This window comes from Panthera onca, chromosome C1 (assembly GCF_046562875.1).
Source record: "Panthera onca isolate mPanOnc1 chromosome C1, mPanOnc1 haplotype 2, whole genome shotgun sequence".
Lineage (NCBI taxonomy): Eukaryota > Metazoa > Chordata > Mammalia > Carnivora > Felidae > Panthera > Panthera onca.
The window spans coordinates 205,491,738-205,507,026 of record NC_138346.1 but is presented as its reverse complement, the minus strand read 5'-3'; the positions used below and the strand labels follow the sequence as shown (position 1 = coordinate 205,507,026).

At 60.9% G+C, this 15,289-nt stretch overlaps 1 protein-coding gene across 8 annotated transcripts in view; it reads right to left on the bottom strand.

The window, feature by feature from the left end:
* Nucleotides 1-576: 576 nt before the first annotated feature.
* The window catches only part of HSPG2 (heparan sulfate proteoglycan 2), a 100,051-nt gene continuing 85,338 nt past the window's right edge, over nt 577-15,289 (bottom strand). For all 8 annotated transcript variants that reach the window (XM_060622246.3, XM_060622254.3, XM_060622247.3 and 5 more), the window contains 26 exons: nt 14,587-14,782; nt 14,153-14,332; nt 13,590-13,850; nt 13,216-13,420; nt 12,594-12,691; nt 11,238-11,504; nt 10,607-10,716; nt 10,260-10,407; nt 10,061-10,177; nt 9,295-9,406; nt 8,484-8,628; nt 8,296-8,395; nt 8,046-8,155; nt 7,810-7,918; nt 7,109-7,207; nt 6,533-6,754; nt 6,025-6,269; nt 5,505-5,676; nt 5,291-5,413; nt 5,129-5,185; nt 3,059-3,134; nt 2,894-2,972; nt 2,677-2,747; nt 2,418-2,501; nt 1,963-2,066; nt 577-1,819 (listed from right to left, as the gene is read on the bottom strand). In XM_060622246.3, the coding sequence (XP_060478229.3) occupies nt 1,647-1,819; nt 1,963-2,066; nt 2,418-2,501; nt 2,677-2,747; nt 2,894-2,972; nt 3,059-3,134; nt 5,129-5,185; nt 5,291-5,413; nt 5,505-5,676; nt 6,025-6,269; nt 6,533-6,754; nt 7,109-7,207; nt 7,810-7,918; nt 8,046-8,155; nt 8,296-8,395; nt 8,484-8,628; nt 9,295-9,406; nt 10,061-10,177; nt 10,260-10,407; nt 10,607-10,716; nt 11,238-11,504; nt 12,594-12,691; nt 13,216-13,420; nt 13,590-13,850; nt 14,153-14,332; nt 14,587-14,782 (3,663 nt within the window). In that variant the 3' untranslated portion in view covers nt 577-1,646. The remainder of the gene's footprint in view (nt 1,820-1,962; nt 2,067-2,417; nt 2,502-2,676; nt 2,748-2,893; nt 2,973-3,058; nt 3,135-5,128; nt 5,186-5,290; nt 5,414-5,504; nt 5,677-6,024; nt 6,270-6,532; nt 6,755-7,108; nt 7,208-7,809; nt 7,919-8,045; nt 8,156-8,295; nt 8,396-8,483; nt 8,629-9,294; nt 9,407-10,060; nt 10,178-10,259; nt 10,408-10,606; nt 10,717-11,237; nt 11,505-12,593; nt 12,692-13,215; nt 13,421-13,589; nt 13,851-14,152; nt 14,333-14,586; nt 14,783-15,289) is intronic.

The window sequence follows — 15,289 nt, the reverse complement described above, 5'->3', positions numbered from 1 at the left end:
TGCAGGTCCCCGGCTCCGGGCCGTGGCACCGGTCCCTTCGCTGGTCCTAGCCTCCACTGGCCTCCTTGTGGGCCTCGCCTGGTGCTGCTGCTTCTCCAGCTGGCTGGCCTGGCGGGCTGGTGCCCGTGGCCTCTGTCCCAGCTGCACCATCTGTCACATGTGTCCTGGCCAGGTGGCTCCTGGGGGGCCGCAGCCGAGCAGGCCGACCTTCCAGGGACAGGGAGGACGTCCCTAGAGGCTGTGGCTTCAGAGAAAAGAGAGCCGGCTCTGGGGTCAGACGGACCTAGGGTTCTACCCCATCCCCAGGAGGGCCGTCTGACCTTGGGCAGGTTGCCTAACCCTCAGACTCAGGCTGCTCCTCTGGAAAATGGGAGGATTCCTGCCTCACATGGTTGTTGTGAGGAGCTACCGGCGGGCCCTCTGCTGGATCCGTGAAGGGCAAGGAGCAGGGGGGCCTCACTCCCCTGAAGCCGCTTCACTCCACTCCCAGACCTCACCTGCCCGGCTTTGCCCCACCCCGGCCCACCCTCGGGTGCCACCGAGTCAAGCCCTAGTCAGAGGCGCAGCAGACCGCTCTGGCGGGGATAGCACCGTTTATTAAGAAAGATCAAGACACAGACCACAGGAGGGTCCCTTCTAGGACACAGAGGCCAGGTGTCCTGACCCCACATCTGTGGACTGCTGGAGGGGAGGGCACGTGCTCCCATTTGGGCCCTCAGGCCTCCACAGACGGGGCAGGGCTGTCGTGTCCCCTTCCTGTCCCTCCCAGCCATGAGTCCCGGCATCCCCCACGCAAGGCACTAAGTCTTTTCAACCACCGATGCCCTCCTCCCCCCATGTCCCCTGGGCCTTCACTTCCAGATCAGTGGGGGGATGTGGCCTGCTGTGGGCAGGGAGACCCTCTCAGTGCTGGGTTCTGCCCTTAGCAGCTCCTGGTGAGAGGTGGGGTGGACTTTCCCTTGCAGCCCCTGAGGGCGGGGGCCCTGGGCAGGTGTCGGGTGTTGGGGGCGGGGGGGGGGGGGCGGTGATCCAGGAGGACTCGGTGGGAGGGGGAGGCTGCCGGGGCAGGTGGCCCGGCTGGCCGGGAGGAGGTGGAGGGGGCTGAGACACGGGCCGGCAGGGGGTGGGGTTGCCTGCCCAGGAGTGAGCTGCCTTTTGTTCCACAGTTGGCACTAAAGAGCTTTCCCCGCCCGGAGGCGGGTGGCAAAGGCAATTGCGATGCCCCCCGCCCCAGGCAGCTGGTGAGGCACCAGCTGGAGGCCGCGGTTGGCTCTTGTAGGACTGGGGGGCTGCCCGAGGGCTGCAGAACTGGACGGCCTGGCTCTACTTGGGGGCTGGGCTCTGTTGGTGGTGACAGTTCTGAGCCCAATCGGCCACCACGGTGTCTGACCCCAAGTCCTGGTGGTCCTCTGAGGCACCAGCTCCCATCCAACCTGCCCTACCTGCCAGCCTGCGGCTCTGCCCAGGTGTGTTTGTGCGTGGGGGGTGGTGTGCCCACCCTCCAGGCCGGCCCAGGGCAGTAGCAGCAAAGCGTGGCATTGCCTCGGTTCCTTACAAAATATTCATAATAATAATATTAATAACAATATACTCGACGTCGTGGGGCTGGGATGCTGCCCGGGAGTCCGTGTGGGGCGGGCGGCTGCCTACGAGGGGCAGGGGCGCGTGCTGGCCCCCGCCTGGGCGCGGTGCTCCAGGTCCAGCGGCTGTGGGGGCGGGGCGCCGGGCCGGGCAGAGTGCAGCACCAGGTTCTTGATACAGCCGGTGATGCCCGTGGAGAACCTGCCCCCGGTCAGCGTGCTCACGTTGGGAGCTCCACCTTCGGGGATGAGAGGCGACGGGGCTTGTCAGCTCCGGGAGCCCGGCGGGCGGGGGGAGGCTGCAGGCTCTAGGTCTGCAGGAGCCCCATTCCCTCCCTGGCCCTGAGGAGGGTGCCCTAGGCCTCGCCCAGCCCGGACTTACCGATGTAGATGCTGCCCTTGGTGTTGACGGCCACGTTAGGGCCTGGGGACTGGCCACTGACCAGCTCCTCGCCGTCCACCTGGATGGAGCCTCTCCGGCCCTCTCTGTGGTCAACGGGGGGCAGGCTCCTCACCACCAGTTCCAAGTCCCCTCCCTGCCTGCCCCCTGCTCGGAGCTCTTTCCTTTCCGCACTGGATGAGATCCGGCCCCACAAACACAGCTTCCCAGCACCCCACCCGGCTTTCATTCATCCCTTAGGGTGCTTGCCTGCCACCCCCCGGGGAGTTCCGTCCTGCCCTGGAAGTTTGTTCCGGCTCACGGGCCCTCCCCCGACCCTGGCTTCAAGTTCTGTCTCCCAGAGCTCAAAGCTTGCCTCCCTGCACACGGTGGGCGGTGTCCCGTCCCAGTCTAGAACTCTGCGCCCCTCACCCTCGTGCCCAGGTGGACTCCCTTACCGCAGTGCCGTCACCCGATGCCACTCGCCATCATTGATGGGGTCCTCAGAGACGAGGCGGGCCTCCCCGCTGCCCAGCTGGTAGCTGTGGTCACACAGGCCCAAGACAGTGTGAGCTGGGGCAGGCGGTGGTGGTGTGTGTGGCTGGGGTGCCGTGGGCCGCAGCTTCTCGTGGGAGGAGCCGTAGCACCGAGCAGAGGGTCACTGAGGGGGTGAGGGAGGCCAGGGAGGGGGAGGAAGGGCCAGGTGCCCGCACCCACCTGAAGACAAGGTGCCCGTCCTGAAGCCCGAGACTGATGAAGTCCTTGCCGCGGCCGGCCTCTCCCACATCCTGCCCGGGAAGCACAGGGTCACTGGGGTTCCCAGCCCGGAGAGCCAAGGCCCCTGACGGCGGTGGCCTTCACCCTCCTCCTCTCACGGCCCTGCCCGCCAGGAGGCTGAGAACCCTGTGACCCCGGGCCAGATGCCCACACTCACCACACCCTGCCAGAGCAGGAGACCATTGGCCGTGCCGGTCCGAACCTCCAGCTCGATGGTCTCTGGCACCTCGGGCAGGCTGGGAGTGGAGACGCGGGTGAGGGGGAAGTCCCAGATTCCTGTTCCCCTCCCTGGACCCACAGGCTCCCCTAACACCCATCTCACCTCCTGGAGAAAACGCGGCCGGGGAGAGCTAGGAAGCCGTCATCGTGGAAATAGGCTCCGTACTGCCCAGGGGCATCTGCGGGACAACGTGGGGCTGGTGAGACACCTGCCGGCCTGCGTGGAGCGGCCACCGACCACACGGGCTCCAGGACCCCCGCCTCCACCCGTGTGTGCGCTACTATGGGGGCCCTGAACCTGCAGTCTCTGGAGACCCCAGGGGGCTGTGAACAGAAGTCAGGGGCCTGTGAACTTGGATGGGGAAGCCCTGTAGCTCTACCTTCGCTCACTTCTCACTGAAATGTAGCAATTCCTTCCCGTATCCATGTAGGCAGCCAACCAAAGGAGCCGCAGTGGGACCTGTGATGTGTCACTAGCGGACACCCTTACTGCATTTCAGTAGTTGCAAATATTTCAGAACGTTGTCTGTGCTTGTTGGAACTGCGGTAGCTGTCGGGACCACCACCAGGTCTTGTTATTTAATGTGTTACTAAAGAAGCACCTGTGTTACAAATCTGAAAGTTCTAAGTATTTTGATAACCTTATTTCAGTACAATTGGTTTGTTCTGAAATCCTATGCGTTTTGTTTTATGTGGTCAGTAGGGTCCAGATAGGGTGACCAGTCGTTCCCTATTTGCGGAGTCCTGTCCTGCTTTTAGCTCTGAAAGTCCACATCCCGAGGGACCCCTTAGTCCTGAGCAAGCCGGGACAGCTGGTCACCTAGGTCAGTGGCACATAAAAGGTTCAGGATCTTTGTGTTCCCTCCTTCTTGCAGGCGGGAAGACAGGCTCAGGCGGGCGAGTGACGTGCCCAGGAAGTGGGAAGCCTGCTTTGGACCCTTTTGGCCCCAACGTCCATACTGTGTGTGGCTCCAGCATCCCTAGCCCCACCCTCTCAGACGCATCCCCACAGGCCGGCGCTGGTCCCTGAGGGCCTATGAGGGTGGGGGACACTTTGCCACCCTCTGCCGAACGATGATAACAGCTAACATTTACCGAGCACCTACTGTGTCCCAGTTGCTGTGCCAGGAGCTTCACGGGCAGCTGCAAGCACCATTTCATTTCAATGGATCTCTGTAACAATCCTAGGACTTCGACAAAATGCTAACAATGCTAACATTCTGTCCCCACAGCGGACCAGACATTGTTCTCAGCATTTTACATACACTAGATAATTTTACCTGACACAAAGTTTTATCCAACCCTTGTGGGAGGATGTTACTTCTCTTTATTTTACACATAAAGAAACCGAGGCACAGAAAGGTTGAGTGACTCACCCGAAGTTACACAGCTAGGAGGTGGCAGGGCTAAGATTTGAATCCAGGCAGGCTGGATTCTGAGCATGCTCTTAGCCACTCTACTGCTACCTCTCCTATTGTGTTAGTGACAGATAAGAAGATGGGTGTGGACTAAGCGGTTAGCCCAGGGTCTGTGAACGGCCAATAAACACTGATTTTTTTTAAAAAATTATGATTGCTTTTAAATAGATTGTGGAGGGGCGCCTGGGTGGCTCAGTCGGTTGAGTGTCCAACTTCGGCTCAGGTCATGATCTCACGGTCTGTGAGTTCGAGCCCCGCGTCAGGCTCTGTGCTGACAGCTCAGAGCCTGGAGCCTGCTTCAGATTCTGTGTCTCCCTCTCTCTCTGCCCCTCCACTGCTCATGCTCTGTCTCTCTCTGTCGCAAAAATAAATAAACATTAAAAAAAAATTAAAAAAAACTAGATTGTGGAATCCTTGAGAATGAAGGTCTTGCCTTGTTCATCTTATATGTCCTGCTTCCAGAGCAAGGATGGGCACACGATAATTTGTTGACAGAATGCTTGAATGTAGAGGAGAAAACTGGGGTCAGAGTGGCTCAAGGACCTGGCCCAGGTCACCTAGCCAGTAAGTACAGGGCAGGACCCGGCTCTGTGTTGCTGTGCTCTTTTTTGTTCTGTCCCTCTGTGCCCAGTGAGCCTCCCACATGCTCGTCCTGCTTATAGGCCAGAATTGAGGGTGTGGGGTACCCGGAAGAGGGGCTGAGAGACCGGAAGCCAGGGAAGAGCCAAGCCTCTCTGGCCACAGGAAATACATACCGTTGCCCCCGCTGCCTTCCAGATGCCAATCAGACTCGGCTGTGCCTTGTCCAGAGCCTACGAGGAAAGGCGGGGTGCAGTCGGTGAGCACAGACACTGTGGGTGCCACGTCCAGCCCCAGAGGGCCCCAAGAGGGAGGTGGGGAGAGGCCAGGACAGTTACCTTGTTGGCAGCGTGGGCCAGAGAAGCCGGGGGGACAGAGGCAGCGGGTGCCCTGGCAGACGCCCCCGTGCAGACAGGGCTCACGGAGCCGGCAGGGGTTCTCCTCGTGCTCACAGAGGTCTCCTGTGGGCCAGGGCGCAGTGAGCGGGCACGGGTGGGAGTGGCCGCGACCACCTCGTACCGCCCCCTGCCGGGACCTGCCGGGCTCCCACACCTTTGAAGCCATCGGGACACAGGCACTGGAACTCGTACTCGCCGGTAGGCATGCACGTGGCACGGTTCTGGCAAGGCTGGCGCTCACACGGGGAGCTGGTGTAGCACTGCCCGATGCCCCGGCTGCCCAGGAAGCTGTAGGTGAGGTCTAGCCGCTTCCCGTTCACTGACACCTGCAGGCACAGGGACGGGGAGGGGCTCTGGGCATGCGGGAGGCAGAGGCAAAGTGACCCAGGGGACAGCAGGGGACCCAAGCGGGAGCACGAGTGGTAAGGTGGGACTCTAGCGCAGGCGAGGGAGGAACCTAAGCCCAACGCCTCCTGTGCGCCAGGGACCGCCATCGGTGCAGTCACTGCTCCGTGAGGCCCTTCGCGGGAGGCATGATTGTCCCTGATCCACAGAGGAGGGAAGTGAGGCCCAAGGGGAAGCATCTGGGCTCGCTGCAGGCAGAGGGGCCCCGTCTGCACCCTCCCCTCCCCTCCCCTCCCCTCCCCTCTTGTCCTCTGGAGGCCGCTCCTCACCTCGCCCACACAGCCACGGAAGTGAGCGCTAACGTTGGTGGCCGGGGGCAGACGCACGGAGGGCTCCACGCCTCCGAGGTAGAGGAGGGTGTGCAGGTTGAGGCCCTGGCTCTTGCCGGGGGAGGAGCGCAGCACGGGGCGTCTGCTGTTCACACGCAGGCTGCCGTCCTTGTTAAGACGTTCCGCAGATACTCGGTGCCAGTGGCCCAGGGCCAGCGGCTCGGGGGTCCGCAGCACGGCCAGCCCTGGGGAGGACGCCGGGCATGGATGGCATACGGGGAGCACCCCCCCTCCCCCCGCCCCTCACAGGGCCTGGGGTGGAATCCGCGAGAGATCTAGGGGACTTGCCTCGAGTCACACGCAGAGAGAAGGAACGTGAATGAACAGGGGACTTGGGTTGGTCTGACTTCTGAAGTTACTCCTCCAAGCCCCCATGGGGCTTGGGGAGTTGAGGGGGGCACAGCACTTGGCATCTAGAGCCCATCAGTGTTTCACGTCCGGTGCTCACCTGACCCTAGCTCATATCGGAACTCCAGGTGGCCGCCAACCATCGCCAGGGACACGAAGTCCTCCACAGGCCCGCTCTTCCCCCCGCTGAACAGCAGGATGCCATCAGGCGCCAGCGGCTTGAACTCAATGTCCAGGCGCAGTTCATGGTGCGTGTTGGTGAGGGCGGGCAGTGCCAGGTAGGAGCCAGTGCCCGACATGGAGGGGGTGGTCACCGTCACACCTGCAGCAGCCACAGCTCAGCCGGGGGCAGTGGGGATACTGGCGCCCTTGCCTGCCCCCCTCCAGACCCAGGGGCTCAGGACCAATTGGGTCACAGCTGCAGCACAGGAGCGCCAGACCGTGGGCCCTGCAGACCAGCCTGGAAGAATCTCCGGTAAGAGGGGGGGAGCTTCGGGGACCCTCATGCAAGTGACTCAGACTGGGCAGAGGCTTGGTTGGCCAGGTGCCTTTGAGGCCCTATGGCTCTGGAGTAATTTTATCAACCACAGAGCCCTTGGTGGCCTCAGAGTGTCCCTGCCCAGCTTCCCCCCATCCTTCTGGGATTCCCTGGGGTCTCGGGTCTGGCTCCACTCACCTTCCTCGCATCTCATCCCTGAGCGTCCCAGATGGCAGCGACAGGTGTAGCCTCGACCGTCAGGCCGGTTCACACAGGTGGCGTCGGGCCCACAGGCCTCTGGGGGACACAGGGACCGGCAAGGAGGCATTGAACTGGACTGGGAGAGGGTGGGGTCCTGATGCCAAAGCCCCATCTATTGCACCCAGGGGGCCTTGGCTAGCCTGAGAGGGCTGCCTCCGAGACTGGGCAGGAGGAGTGGATTACAGCTGGGGTAAAGTGGGGGGCAGTGCTGAGAAGGCTGGACAGGGGACACATGAGGGGGCAGTGAATGAGTGAGTGTGGTGTTCTTGAAGGACTGTACCTGGTGACAGTGCAGGGGCGGTGGTACCGAGGGGGCAGGTAACGGGGTGTGTGCCTTGGTGGGAGATGGGAAGGCGGTAGGTGCCCGTGGTGGTGAGGGGCTGGGGGGAGCGCCCAGGAGCCGTGATGGGGGCAGGATGGGTAGTTGGGGGTGAGAACTCGGGGAGCAGAGATGGGCGCAGAGTGGGTACTGGGGTGGCAGAGACGAAGTCAGTATCTAGGAGGAGGGGCGAGTACCTGGACGAGTGACAGAGGGTCACTAAGTACAGCTAGCAGTGGGGCGGGTGGATCTGGAGGGGCGGCAACGGGCGGAGGCCAGCACCCAGGGGTGGCAGCGACGGGAAGGGTGGGTCACACACCTGGGTGGCAGTGCAGGGCCTGGGAGTGCTCACAGCGGCTCCCGGTGAAGCCAGCCGGGCAGATGCACACGTAACTGCTGCTCTCTGAATCCTGACATTGGCCCCCGTTCTGCGAAGTTGCCCCCAGAAGTCAGGCCAGGAACCTCCTGCCTGTCCCCCGCTTCCCACGGGGGTCTGCCCCGGCCACGGGCAGCGGCAGGGGCAGCTAGGTGGTGAGTGCGCTAGTGTGGGGTTACCTGGCAGGGCTGGTCCCGACAGGTGGGGCAGTGGGAGATGCCGTGCGCCGTAAGGTTGAGGTCGTGGAAGATGATCTCCTCGCCCTGGATGCGCAGCTCCCGGACACAGCCTGGGCGGCAGCAGGCACAGTGAGAAGGGCGGCAGTGCTGGGCCCAGCCCGTACCCTGTAGGGCTCTTCGGGGCTCCCGTGGGCTCTGCCCACCGGCCAGATGAGGCTCGGCCAGGGACGGAGGCGGGGAGGGGGCTCACCTACGAAGCCGCCGCTCAGCCCCGCCTTGGGGATGGCGCCGTAGTCGGGGTAGCCACCCAGGTAGAGCTCCTCGTTTAGGTCCAGGCCCTGGAACTTGCCCTGGGCAGTGGAGAAGTCAGGGATGGTGGACAGGGGCTGGGCAGAGGTGGGGAGGGGGCCGGAAACGGGGGGACCGGTGGGGCCTCACCTGAGAGGTCCCGTTGACCGGGGCCAGGCCGCCCACAATCAGGGAGCCCTGGGTAAGGCTGCGCAGCAGGGTCACGTTGTGGAACTGGCCCAGTGCCAGCGGAGTGGGGTGGCGGATGGTGGCCATGCCTGAGCCTGCGTCAAACCTGCTCCGCCGAGTGGGGCCGGGCAGGAGGAAAGCACTTAAGCGGCTTGTCAGAAGGGCTGGGCGGTGGGCCCAGCCTGGGCAGAGGTGATGTCACTGTTTCCTGCAGTTCTGATCTAGTTCCTGTCCCTGCCCTGTCCTCCCGCCCTATCGCCCACCCCTAGCTCGCCACATCCCTGCCCCTTCCTCAGGTCTTCTCCTTGCTCCGCCTCCCCAGAGCTTATCCGGAGCAGCCCCTGGGGCGCCAGCTGCCCTCAACCTTACACCTTGTTGCTCTCCCTTTATGGCTGGGTCTTCCCCAGCTAGAATATATCTTCCCCCGAGGGCCAGAATGTGGTCTGTCCGTGTCCGTGCCTGGCACCACGTTCAGCAAATAGCTACCGAGTGATGAATGAATGAGCCTGGTCTGCAGGAGTCCCACCGGGTAAAGACATGCTCAGCATCACTGAGCATTTCTGCCGCAGTTTTGGGCAAGTCTAAGGCTGCTTCCTCCTCCGCTTGGTTGACACACTGTGTCCACTCGAGCAGATCAGGTGGTCACCGAAGGTAATGGGCACATCTCCTCCCTCCTCCTTCGTCCAACTCAAGCCAGGGTGGTGTGTGCCTGACCAAAGCCCGCAGTCCCCCAGCCCCCTTCCCCTGTAAATGGGAAGGGTGAGGGTCTCACCGGAACTCAGGCCTTCCACCCACGAGGCCGAAGGAGATGAAGTCAGGCTGCCTGTTGGCCAGGTTGGTGGGGCTCCCTGGGATCCGCTTCTGCCCATTATACAGCAGCATCCCTGGGAGGGCACAGCCATGTAAGGCCCTCCCTCCAGCTCCCCAGCTATGGGCTCCCTGTCTGCCCAGCCCCAGGGGTGAGTGACCCCAGCCTGTGACCCTTCACTCTCTAGCTCCCATCCCTCCCTCTGTACGGACACCCTGTGCAGCCGGGGCCTTCCCACTGTCTCCGGATGTGCCCTATACAGAGACTGGCTCAGAGCCCCTACAAAGAAATAGAGCTTGCTTCACTCACACTGGAGGGCCTACCTGAAGGAGGAGAGGAAGGCAGAGACTCACCCGAGTAGAGGAGGAGGCCTGGACAGTGAAAGTCAGAGACCCATAGGAGATGGAGAAGAGAGAGAGAGAGAGAGAGAGAGGAGGAAAGGCTGAGAAATGGAGACAAAAGAGGGAAGGAGGAGGAGAGGCAGAACAGGAAGCCAAGACAGGAGGATGGGTGGGGGTAAGGCCATGGCAGAGGTAGGAGGTACTGCGGAGTGGGGGATGGAGACAGGAGGAAGCACGAGAGAGGACCCAGAGGTCAGGCCTGGGGGTCCCAGGACAGGGATCTGAGGGAGGTGGGTAGGACTGGGGGCCACCAGGGCTCAGACAGTAATGGTGGTTCCTCCAAGAGATCCCTGCCCCAGGCCCCCCAAAGCAGCCCCTCTCCTGCTCACCATCGGCTGAGTCAGGACGGAAGGTGATCTTGATCTCGAACTTCCTGTAGGCATCTTTGATGGTGGGCAGTGGCAGGAAGGAGTGGGGGGTCTGTGTGAAGTAGGGCACCACCCGCTCTGTGGGCAGAGAATGTGGCTAGAGACACTGTCCAGCAGGCAGCGGGCAGGGCACTGCCCGGTCCAGAGGGTGTTGTCTTACCCGGCACCTGCAGATGGGCAAAGGCTTTGACCTTGCCCTGGTGATTAGTAGCAGTGCAGACGTAAGTGCCTGCGTCCTGAGGTCGGACCGAGGGCAGCAGCAGCATGGTGTTCTCCACGCGGCTGTCAGGTGGCAGGTTACCGTCCAGCTGCAAATGTACCCACACTTGGGACCCTGGCCTTGGCCCACACCTCCACGGCTCTGTCTCCCATCTTGCCTCAGGCCCACCCTCAGACACTGGGCTCGTACTGTGTGCCAAGCCTGGGCCTGGGCCTGCGGGCACTGAGATGGTGAAGGCCTGACCTTGCCCCTCGGGCATGCCCGCTCGTCCCCTGTCCAGCATTTACCTTGCTCCAGGTGATCTTGGGAGTGGGGTAGCCAGAGACCATGCAGGGGAAGGCGGCTGCAGAACCAGCAGGCACACGGACCTCTGGGGGCGTGGAGATCTGGGGCAAGGCTAAGAGTGGGCAAGGAGACACAGGCCATCAACATGATGACAGCCGCCACCAGAGAGCCCAGCCTGTGTCCGGACTCATTTCATCCTCACTCTAGCCCCTGAAGGGAGGCACTGCGTCCCCATTTTACAGGTGAGGCTCACTGGGCAGTCAGGGCTCAGGGGCAGGTCCACTTGGTTCCACAGCCCGACAGTCTTCAACACACCCCGGCAGAAAGTGGTGCAGCCCTCTGGGGACTTGAGACGGGGGTACCAGGGCAGCTTGCATCAGTAAGTCTGGGGGCAAGTCATAGGGTTTGGGGTGAAAAGGAGCTGCCTCTGAAGACAACACAGATTTGTGTCTGCCCTGCACCCACTGCCCTTTTTCACTCTCTTTTACGTCTGTTTTGTGCTCACGTCGTCACTGCCATCGGATCGGGCTGTGGGTCTCTATTGTCAGAGCAGGTGCTCCAGTGGGCGAGGACTACATATCCGTTTCCCTCCTCCTGCCCCCTGTCCCCGGGGAGGTCCCTGCCGGCCTTCACCTTGCACGAGCAGCAGCACGTGGGACTGGGTGGTGCCAGCGGCGTTGGTGGCTGTGCAGCGGTACTGCCCCGCGTCGGCCAGCTCCACGTGGGCGATCCTGACGATGCCCCCGCTCTGCACGATGCCAGGCCGCAGGCGCCCCCCGACTTTGCTCCACATCACCTGAGGCTTGGGGTCACCCAGGGCCAGGCACTCGAACTCCACGGCATGGCCGACCACCACGGTCTGCACGGAGGTCCGAATGTTGATGAGCACCGAGGGCAGGGCTGGGGAGGCAGGGAGCAAAGGTAGAGTGAGAGTGAGGCCAGCCTGCTGCAGGCTTGGCCCGAGGAGGTGAACACCGGGGCCCTTGGCAGCCACCCCTTTCTTCATTTGCTTTCTCGTGCATCCACTCACGCACACACTCACTCGTTTGCCCTTGTTTACAGGGTTACTCATTTGCGTGTCTGCTGTCATTTTTCATTGGCTGGTCTGAGCACCCACCACTCCATCCATCTCCCTTCTTCCCTCCCTTGCAGTATTTGTTAGGCCCCCTTATGGTGTGCTAGACACAAGCAAGAAACAATCGAATAATTCTCTTTGTTCATAGACATTTCAGGGGCTTCCCAGGGAATATAGTCCCTGTGCCCCTCATTTCTGTTGTAGGCTTTTAAAAAAATTTGTTAATGTTTATCATCATTATTATTATTTTAATTTTTTAAGACGTTTATTCATTTTTGAGAGACAGAGACAAAGCACAAGTAGGGGAGGGGCAGAGAGAGAGGGAGACACAGAATCCGAAGCAGGCTCCAGGCTCCGAGCACAGAGCCCGACGTGGGGCTCAAACTCATGAATGCAAGACCATGACCTGAGCTGAAGTTGGACACTTACCTGACTGAGCCACCCAGGCTCCCCAATGCTTATTAGTTTTGAGAGAGAGAGAGAGAGAATAAGCAGAGGAGGGGAGAGAGAAAGGGAGACACAGAATCCGAAGCAGGCTCTAGGCTCCGAGCACAGAGCCCGACGTGGGGCTCAAACTCATGAATGCAAGACCATGACCTGAGCTGAAGTTGGACACTTAACTGACTGAGCCACCCAGGCTCCCCAATGTTTATTAGTTTTGAGAGAGAGAGAGAGAGAGAGAGAGAGAGAGGGAGAGAGAGAGAGAGAGAATGAGCAGAGGAGGGGAGAGAGAACGGGAGACACAGAATCTGAAGCAGGCTCCAGGCTCTGAGTGCTCAGCACAGAGCCTGACATGGGGCTCGAACCCACGAGCCGTGAGATCGTGACCTGAGCTGAAGTCAGATGCTCAACTGACTGAGCCACGCAGGCGCCCTACTATCCTCTACTCTTAGGAGAGGAAGCTACCATTCTACCTTGGACAACCAGCTGGGCACTGGCCTGGGCCTGTCCCCATGGTCCATAGGCCTGGCAAACATATGTCCCTTGGCAGCTCTGGTCCAAGTTCTGGATTCTGTACAGAAAAATAATAAGACATCGGTGAATACAAACAATTGATAAGAAGGCTTTGCAATGGCATGTGAGTTCAAAGCCACTGGAGATTAGCACATGGCATAAGCTTCTGGTCTCTCGCTAACCACGTGAGGTAGGCAGGTAAGTGAGGCAGACAGGCAGGCAGGTAGATGTCACCACATCCATTTTAGGCCAAGACCTTACGGTCAGAGCTCAAGAGCACACAGAGTAGCAGAGCTGAGATCTGGGTCATGTGTATACATCTGGCCTCAGAGACTGTTCTCTTTCCCCTAATAATAAGGATGCAAATATGAGCTCCTGTTTACTGAAGACCTTTCCCATGCTTTAGATAATGTCATTTGGCCCCATGTAAGTCATTGTGTGGCTGAGGACATTCAGGCTCAGAGAATGGAAGTGACTTGCCTGAGGATACTGTTTCATGCTGAGCCCCACAGGACAGGTATCCTAACAGCCCCCGTGTGTACCTTGGTGCTCAAGTTCAGTATGGCCTGTCCCCCAACTCACCGGAGCACCCCATCCTGCACACTGTGGCCAGGAGGCAGCTGACCCCCTTCCTTGACCCAACGGAGCTGGGTGCCCTGGTCACTGGGCACGGCACAGTGGAACTCGACGCTGGCCCCTACACTCTTGGTCTCCAGCTGAGGTGTGACCTGAACGGTGGGCGCGGATCCTGCTGGGATGGCGGTGGCCGGGACAGAGCCAGAGGGGCCTGTGGGGACATGCACGGGGTTGTGTGTGTGTGTGTGTGTGTGTGTGTGTGTGTGTTACTCCCAACGCCTCCACCTCCCAGGACCCAAAACCTCCATCCTAACATTCAAGGGATGCTCTTTTCCCAGGAGCCCCTTCTGCCCAGCCTGGTCCAGGGCTGCCCCGCTCACCTTGAACGAGCACCTGGGCGAAGGCCTCAGCCGAGCCCACCTTGTTGGTGACCCGGCAACGGTAGTGGCCTGAGTCCTCGGGGGCCACGGGCTCAAAGCGCAGCATCTCGTTCCTGGCAGTCGCCCTCCTAGGGAGGCTGCCACCCACACGGCTCCACTGGAAGGTGAGCGGGGGTGTCCCATGCGCCAGGCACTGGATCTGCACCGTCTCTCCTGCCCGCACCGAAGCGTGCTCCGGGACTGTGGTGGCATACGGTGGGCCTGGGGTGGGGGACGGATAGGTCGGGGCAGGGGAGAGCAGCGGTCAGGATGTGAGCGGGTGTTGGACCCAGGTGACTTGCCAAAGGGCCAGGGAAGCTGCTTGGTGAAGCAGAGGACTGGGGATGAAGGAAGCAAGGGTCCCAAGAGGGGATGCAGGTCTCAGGCTAGGGCAGGTTCTGGGGGCCTGAGCTGCACGGGGCCCTCTCGATGGCGTTCCTGGGGCTCTGTCCAGGGTGTAGCCTGGCTCAGGGCTCCATACAGGGCAGAGAGGACAGCCCAATGAGGGCGGATAAGCTCCTTACTCTCCACATGCAGGGCGATGGTGGCCTCGGCATGCCCGGTAGGGCTGGTGGCGTTGCAGATGTACTGGCCTGAGTCCTGCTGGGCCACCCGGGGGATGATCAGTGTGTCACCTTCCAGCCGGTGCTGCCAGGGCAGTGGGGAGCGCAGCTTGGACCAGTGGATGGTGGGCGTGGGGCTGCCTGTGGAGTGGAAGACCACAGGGGTCACCGGGCTGCCCTGGGGATGAGCTGGGGGTGAGGCTGGTGAGGAAGCGACCGGGTGATCCCGTCCCTTCACGGGAGTCACTGAGTGGGCATTTCAGCCATCACTGGGTGACGCCAGCAGCAGCAAAGTCCCCTCCTTGGGTGCGATAACATCTCCAGGTGTCTTGTGTCTACAGTTCAGGCCCCAGGGCAGCACTGCCCTCTGTACTGTGTGCCAGCCCCGTCCATACCTGTGGCTGAGCAGCGCAGGGTGGCTGTGTGTCCAGCCTCTACAGTCAGCTCGGCTTCTTCAACTTGAACCTGGGGGGCCCCTGGGGCCACAGTGCCTGTGTCCACAATCACCTCCACCCGCTTCTGTGCTGTGCCTAGTGCGTTCCGAGCCAGGCATACATAGGTGCCTGCATCCGATGGTTTAGCTGATGAAATCTGGAAGAAAGCAAGGATGCTGGTTATGTGGGCACTGATAGGCACCTTGGCATCAGCCCCCAGCTCTGGCTTGCTTTTACCTCTTCCCTCTCTCCTTCCCTTGACTTTTAGTTCTCCTGTTCGACTAGCTGCTTGAGGACTCACACTCAAACATCTATCCCATTAGTCCATCCATCCACTTGTCCATGAACCCACCTATCCATCCTCTATCCACCCACCCACCTACCTATCCACCCGCTCGCTGACCCATCTATACACCCATCCACTTTACATCCATTCATCCACCCATCTACCTAACCATCCACCCATCTACCCACCCATCCACCCATCTACCCACCCATCCACTCATCTACCCATCTACCCACCCACCCATCCATCCTTCCAGCCATTCTTTCTTCCTTCCCTTCTTTTCCTTTCTTTCTTCCTGACCATCTTCCAATCTACCCACCAACCACTTATCTCATGCCCCCCCCCCTTTCTCTCTCCATCCATTCATCACCCAACTTC